Source organism: Sprattus sprattus, assembly GCF_963457725.1.
Source record: "Sprattus sprattus genome assembly, chromosome: 11".
In the NCBI taxonomy this organism is placed as follows: domain Eukaryota; kingdom Metazoa; phylum Chordata; class Actinopteri; order Clupeiformes; family Clupeidae; genus Sprattus; species Sprattus sprattus.
Window position 1 is genome coordinate 13,039,101 of NC_137909.1, and position 7,500 is coordinate 13,046,600.

The 7,500-nt window shown below is 44.9% G+C and overlaps 1 protein-coding gene across 1 annotated transcript in view; it reads left to right on the forward strand.

The window, feature by feature from the left end:
- The window catches only part of astn2 (astrotactin 2), a gene marked incomplete at its 5' end in the record, with an annotated part of 356,313 nt that overhangs the window by 294,900 nt on the left and 53,913 nt on the right, over window positions 1-7,500 (forward strand). Inside the window, 2 exons of the mRNA XM_080847054.1 lie at window positions 1,217-1,350; window positions 2,207-2,355. Of these exons, the coding sequence (XP_080703180.1) occupies window positions 1,217-1,350; window positions 2,207-2,355 (283 nt within the window). The remainder of the gene's footprint in view (window positions 1-1,216; window positions 1,351-2,206; window positions 2,356-7,500) is intronic.

Here is a 7,500-nt window from a genome sequence, read left to right on the forward strand (position 1 = left end):
AAAAAAATATTTTTGAAATGACTGTATATTATTTGATATGTATCATGTGAAAAGGATTAGTTTAATTTGGTTTCCTAGGTCAGAAGTACCCTGTCCTGGTGACCATCTGCTAGTGGGAATGTGTTTGTATGTGGGTGTCCTCTGGTTACCAACCACTGCAAATCCTGGAATGTCATGTGACTGAGCCCATCACCAAACCAAATAGACCCGTTTGCCAGGAAGTGTTTGGTTATGTGTGTATGTGTGTCAGAGTGACCAGTGTGCTGTGTGTGTGTGTGTGTGTGTGTGTGTGTGTGTCTGTGTGTCTGTGTGTGTGTGTTTCATCATACTGCACATCATTTCGACCCTTTTCATTGGTCATTCGCTTTGTAATTGTCAGAAACACATGGATGCTTTCTTTTCCCCGCCCGTCGCATGGGCCTTTATGCTGTTGCAGCATAGTTTCTACTCTATTAAAAAGCATTTTGTCAAAAGTATCAACCTGGGTCATAGAAATGCAACATAGCCAAGCTATAAGAAAAGCTTTCATCCACTGGATGAGAAGAGTGGAGTGAAAGCAGTCATCAAGAGGCTGTGACAGCTGTCAATCAAACTGTGCAGATGTGGGACTGGTGAACTCCTCTATTGGGTCACAAACTAAAAACGTACAGAAACTTTGCAGATAAGGTCAAAGCTTTTGTTGACATTTGAGTTCTACAAACGAGGAACTCCAAATACTACTATTTCAGATTAGCTGAAAGTCCTTCAGCGTTGCTTGGCTGCACTCTTTACACGCAGGTACTTCAGATAGCCGATAAACCCAGCTTCAGCCCAGACCTGGGGCAGATCAGTCAGGGCTGAGCATCCGTACGTGAGGCATGAATGGAAAGTCTGCAGCCAGCCCTTCCTCGTAAATCGCTCCCTGGTCCTCCAGACAGACAGACAGACAGCCAGGCAGGCAGACCCCGCGGAGGTGAAGCGCCTCGACATGCACACGCAGACTGACCTTTCCCTGGCCGTGTTTCCAATTACCACTTGACAGGGCCGGGTCTGTATATAACCTCCCCAGCGCTCCTTCTCACAAGAAGGGCTTGTAGCGATGGCGGGGTGTCTGGGCGCAGGTGAGAAACTTCCGGAGAGGTCATCGTGGCATGACGCATCGATCGGGGGTGAGTCATCGATCCATCAAGTCATCGGGGGGTAATTGCATGTCTCGCACCTCTTCTTCCTCCTACAGGCCTTCAGGACCGCCACCATGAGCTCGTACTGGTGCGGGGGGAGGGGTGATGTCATCGAGAACTGGTGTCGCTGTGACCTCAACGCTTTCGGCAAAGACGGACTGCCCAATTGCAGCCCTCTGCGACAGCCTGTGTAAGTCACACACACACACTCGGAGAAAAGATGAGCGCACACACACACATACACAGAACATGACTGCCTATAGGCTCACCTGGGCGCATATACCCACAAAAACACTGAGAGAGAGCGTGTGCACACACACACACACAGACACACACACACACCCCCGCTACACACACACACACCACCACTACCAAGGAAGCACTGACAACACTGTAATTGCTGTCAGTCAGTTTCTCTGTATTCCCAAACGGAACTCCCCTCATGTTCCAGGGAATGTTCCAGAAGATGTTGTTCTGTACCTACAAACTAAAAGTTCAAACTCAGAGAGCTTCCAAAGTCTACTTTTAACTGGCTATGTGTTTTAGTCACCTGCTCATCAGGAGGTTCTCACACACATGAATCATAGCACTTAGATGACTTTTCAGACTTTCCAGATTACATTGACTGTAATGTGTCCTTGTAAAATTGTTTCTGGTAATGTTAAAATGACCCATAAAGAGGGCTACTTGCGCAATTTCCTTATGCTTTATGTTAATGGCCACAGAGAATGCTCTGGTAATGGGCTATGACATAGCTAATTATTACTACATTAGCTTTCAGTGTTTTAATTGGAAACACACACAGACACACACCAGATTTAGGTTTTTATTTATCTTTTTTCCTCTTTGTTGAATTGTTCATGCCTTTCTCTTTATTCCTCAAGCCATCCTTCCCTCTTGCTTGTCCCCCCTCTTTTTGTCTCTCTTTCTCTCTCTATCTCTCTCTCTCTCTCTCTTTCTCTCTCATTCTCCCTCTCTCTCTCTCTCTCTCTCTCTCTCTCTCTCTCTCTCTCTCTCTCTCTCTCTCTCTCTCTCTCTCTCCACAGTCTTAGATTGGCCCCTCATATGGAGCCCTCCAGCACGATGGTGGCCCTTGAGTGGGTTGACGTGGAGCCTCTGATTGGCTATAAGGTCTCTGATTACATCATCCAGCACAAGCGTATGGAGGATCCTTCAGAGGCAGAGATCTACTCAGGTAATGCATGGATGCCACGCATCCTCAAACCCCCTAATGTAAAGAAACACCATTCGGTTTCAGGTTATTGCAGACATCCACCATGACCGTCCACTGCAAGCTAAACAGATGGGGGAAAACAAAGACAATCTGTCTGTGGCTTCAATTGGACACTTGAAGCACAGATGTCCTGACCCCTATACGGAAAACAACTAGTCTCTGTGCTGTTGGTTTAGCTTGTGGCCCAGTCACGCATTCCTCCATTAACCTGTACCAAACTGCCGTAAAGCGTAGCGCTTTCAGGAAATGAAAATCTGTGGCTACGACTGCTTGGAGGGCTCATTTCTGCCCCGGGGGCCCCAGTTTTGTGTTGAGAGCTATGTCTGAAGCATGACTTAAGTCTGTTACTTTTATACAATCTCCTCTTAGAATCAGCACTGGAACCATAACAATCATGTGAGATGATTCATAGATTTACTATGTGCCGGCTATCTTGTCTTGACAACTGAAAGGGGCTATGTTTATTCCCCTTAGCGCATTGTGTCCATGGGTTTGCTCCATATGCTCTATGCACCCCAGCTGTACCTTCAGTATTTCATCAACACATAATGAAAAGTCTGCCCGCGTGCTGGGTACTATGCTACATCCTTAACCCCCCAACACCCCCCAACACCCCCCCCCCCCCCCCCCCCCCCAGGTAGAAGATCTCTCTCTCCCTCCCTCTCTCTCTCTCTTTTGGCCCTGTGATCTTTGGCGGTGACATCTGTGTGTGGTGTATGTGGTGTGTGTGTGCGTGTGTGTGTGTGTGTGGGTGGGTGGGTGACAGGTGATGGTCTGGTATGGGGAAAATGAAAAGGGTGATATACGGGACTCATAATTGGAGGTGACCTCACATTGGGCCGGTGAGTCAGAGAACGCCACTGATAGGAATTTAATAAAGGAGAGAAGAAAGAATGAGGTGCACTGGAAGTGCTTTAGTCATTGCAGAGTCAGGGGGTGGGGAGTTGGGGGAGAGAGAGAAAGAGAGGGAGGGAGGGAGGGAGGGGTGATACTAGCGACACAGAGAGGGAGAGAGATAAAGAAAGAGATGGATAGAGGGATTCAGCCAGAGAGAAAGGTACAGGAGAGAATGAGAGAGAGAAAGTAAGCAAGAGAGGTAGAGGGAGTGATGCGTGTCTGTGAGTGTGATGAGTTTTGGCAGGGCCTAGAAGAGAGAGAGAAGTAGAGGAGAGAGAGAGAGAGAGAGAGAGAGAGAGAGAGAGAGAGAGAGAGAGAGAGAGAGAGAGAGAGAGAGAGAGAGATGTCTGTGTGTGTCTGGGTCTGATGATGAGTACTGGCAGGATCCAGGGCCTAGATGAGAGAGAGAGAGAGAAAGGTAGAGGAGAGAGAGTGTTGTATCTATCTCTGTGTGTGTGTGTGTGTGTGTGTGTGTGTGTGTGTGTGTGTGTGTGTGTGTGTGTGTGTGTGTGTGTGTGTTTTTGTGTATGTGTGTGTGTGTGTGTGTGTGTGTTTGTGTGTGTTTGTGTTTGTGTGTGTGTGTGTGTGTTTGTTTGTGTGTGTGTGTGTGTGTGTGTGTGTGTCTGAGTCTGAGTCTGATGATGAGTACTGGCAGGGCATAGATGTGACTCCTGGCAAGGGTGTGTCAGGAGAAAGGGCCAGATGGCTGGGTGACTCACTTATCTCTGATCCCGACTCTCTGTCAAATCCGTCCAACACACACACACACACACACACACACACACACACACACACACACACACACACACACACACACACAGAAACACACACACACACACACACACACACACTCACACCGACACATGAAAAGTCCAACACATCCTCACAACTTTATACTGTGCTCTGAAGAGAAAAGATAGAAAGAAAAAAATAAATAAGGAGCGATAGAAGAAAGTAAAGAGTTTAAAAGTCATTATTTGTATATATTATTTTATTTATATTCTGTGTCTGTGTGTTCCCCAATATGAAACTGTTAAAGATGCCAACATTTCCCTTCCTTCCTAAAGTTAGGATTTCTGAACTTTCTAACTTAGTTGTGTGTCATTAGCGAAAGAGAAGTCCTGGCATGCCTTTATTCAGGTCCTTAAATAACCCCCCCCCCCCCTCCCCGTCAGGGTCATCCATCATCAGGAGGAAAGTGCTAGTCTCAGTATCTCATGTTTTATGGCATAGTATAAATGCATCCATTGTTCTCCAAACAGAGGATCAGTAGTGCTGAGACAAAGTTGGATATGGTCGCCGAAAAGATTTACAGAATAATACAAGTCTTCGTCTTCAGTTTCAAAGTCATTCCTAAAAAGGAAGAGTCGTGAGAGACTGTGCATCCAGCCACTGATAGCCCACCTGAAAAATTATGTCCTCAGGCCACCTAGGTAGATAGCTGGAGCTTGATAAAGCAGTTGAAAGGCTTCAGGAACTCTTCAGAGACATCTATTGGGCCAACTAAAGGACTGCTGTCTCAAAATGCATAAACCATACAGCAATAACCTGTTTGATATGAGTGTGATATCATTGATATGAGTGTGATATCAAATTCCATGGCAGATATGGAAGAGCAGAGACTGATCTCTAGCCTCCCATCCCGGTCACCTGATGACTTTTAAGTGCAGACGAGACTTGGATTCGCCCGAGGCCGCGATCAAAAGCAGAACATTCCGGAAGAATGGGCCACACACCCTCATCACATACCCTGGGGATGTAAATTGAGTGTATTTCAAAATCTAGTCATTTTATTATGTCCCGTAGAGTTCATGTCCGCTTTTGTAGCAAATGGGATACCTTGCTTTAAAAAAGATCTAATTCAGAGTTAATGGGGTGTGCATTTAACTGATTGAATCTGACTTCGTCCAGACTTTCAAACCATGGTCAAATTTAGAGCCTGCTGATGCTGCATTCACATAGGACATATAGGTGCTCTTTTCGAGTTGATTTTACAAGCAAACCATTTTATTTCAAACAAGCAAGCCATGTTGAAGCCACGTTTAAACATTTAAAAATATTTATTTTATAGATTTCATAACACTTAATATGATAACAGGAAGTCATCCCTTATGGCTAAGACATCTTAATAACTGACTAATGGGCTGATTAATGAGATGCACATACAGTTCAGTTCAGATATTCAGTTATTCAGCAGCATAGCCTTAGCAGGGGGTAAACAGCAGGGCCCAAGGGTTAAACTCTGCAGAACACCACTGATGTTATTACACTGTCAGATGCAACTTTTCAAATCAGAGCTGCTATTCTGGTCGAACCCCCCTGCAGATGTTCTTCTGGAAACAGTGCAGGAATAGATCCCCTATGGCCACTTCTGGAGCATCAATCCTCACTCTCACCCACCGCATCATGTCAAGTATAATACAAATCCAAGCTAAACGGGAACGTACTGTGTAAACACACAATTATGTGTGTGGAGACGCAAGTGGAGAGAAACATGGGCAATGCAGGGCACAAGGAGAATGTTGCTGCTTTTTGCACACACTCGCACACATGCACACTCACACTCACACTCGCACTCGCACACATACACACTCACACTCACACTCACACTCACACTCACACTCACACTCACACTCACACTCACACTCACACTCACACACACACTCACACACACACTCACACTCACACACACAAACACACACACACACACACACACACACACACACACTGTGAGTTCCACTGATAGATCTGGATAAACCATTAAGAACTTCCAAACACACCAATGGTGTCTGTAAGCATAAATGCACAAAGTTGGGCAGGGACTGGGATAAAAGTTATGTTTTGCTATCCCCTATCTCACTCACAAATATGCCCACTCAGAGCAAAGCTGCAGAGCAAGCTGCTTGTTCCTTTGATGTGGTTCGACAGTGGCCTGGTTGTCAGTCCATAAATCCTGCCATATTTAAGACTGCAATCTCCCTGGCAGCCTCTTAGTCAACTGTGGTTGTCCACAGGTAAACAGGAGAGGCCTCAGAGCCACGCTGCTGCTGGGAAAGGTTTACTTTGCCTCTCCTGCTGATGCTGTCATTTCGCCCCAACTTGATGAGGTTACACAGTCTACAGAGTTGTTTGGACTGTAGTAATGTTTGTCTTTTTTTGTTCTTTCTTTCTTTTCTTTTTCTTTCTTTCATTCTTTCTTTCTTTCTTTCTTTTTGATCTCCTTTCTTCCATGTGGTATTGTGACACAGAGTTGTGATACTCCTTTGGATTTCAGTCTAGAGAAAGGTTACTACTAAGCATGTGATGAACCATGAAAATAAAACGTTTGACTATTCCCAGCAGGATGTTTTTTTTTAATTATTATTTTGTGAAAGTAAATGTTTACAGTGACAGTCTGACATTTCTTATTGATGCTGATAGTTAATGCATATTAACACATATAACACAACGATTAAACATGCATGGTGTTGAAATTAGTACAGTATATTTCATATAGCCATGGGATAGTAAATGGGACCAGAGTGAACTAACACAATTTACTGAATAAAGGACAACAACTCTCTATTATATAAGTCAAAACACCATCATCCCTCTTCTCATTGAGTTTAATCGGGTCTTTCCATTTATTTAAATTCTCCATTACTGTGGAGGTCTCCAAGCTTAGGTTATAAAGTCTTACAAAGGTTTAACAAATACTGCAAAACACCTAATCACTTTTCCAAATTCTCTCTCTCTCTCTCTCTCTCTCTCTCTCTCTCTCTCTCTCTCTCTCTCTCTCTCTCTCTCTCTCTCTCTCTCTCTCTCACTCTCTCTCTCTCTCTCTCTCTCTCTCTCTCCCTTTCTTTCCACATGTTGTTGATGTCTCGCAAATTCACAAGAAACCATTATATTCACCTAAGGCGATTGACTCAGAGCCGGCAAATATGTTTTGCATTTAGTAATTAGTCTAAATAAAATGTTTAGCTTTGAGCTGACCAGTGCTGGGACATTGGAATGTTCTAGAGCCACTTTCTATAAACAAGCCTTTATGATGTTTTGTATTGTTTTTGTTCTGAACACCTCACCTGCATTAGCTCGGCATTCTGGGAGCCAGGTAGGGGCCCCTGTTTCTATTTACCCCGACCAAGGGCAACCGAGACTGCCTCTGGGGTGGGACATAGCTGATGTTTCCATTTCCTCCAGAAGGCCACTGGAGGCATCAGAAGTTAA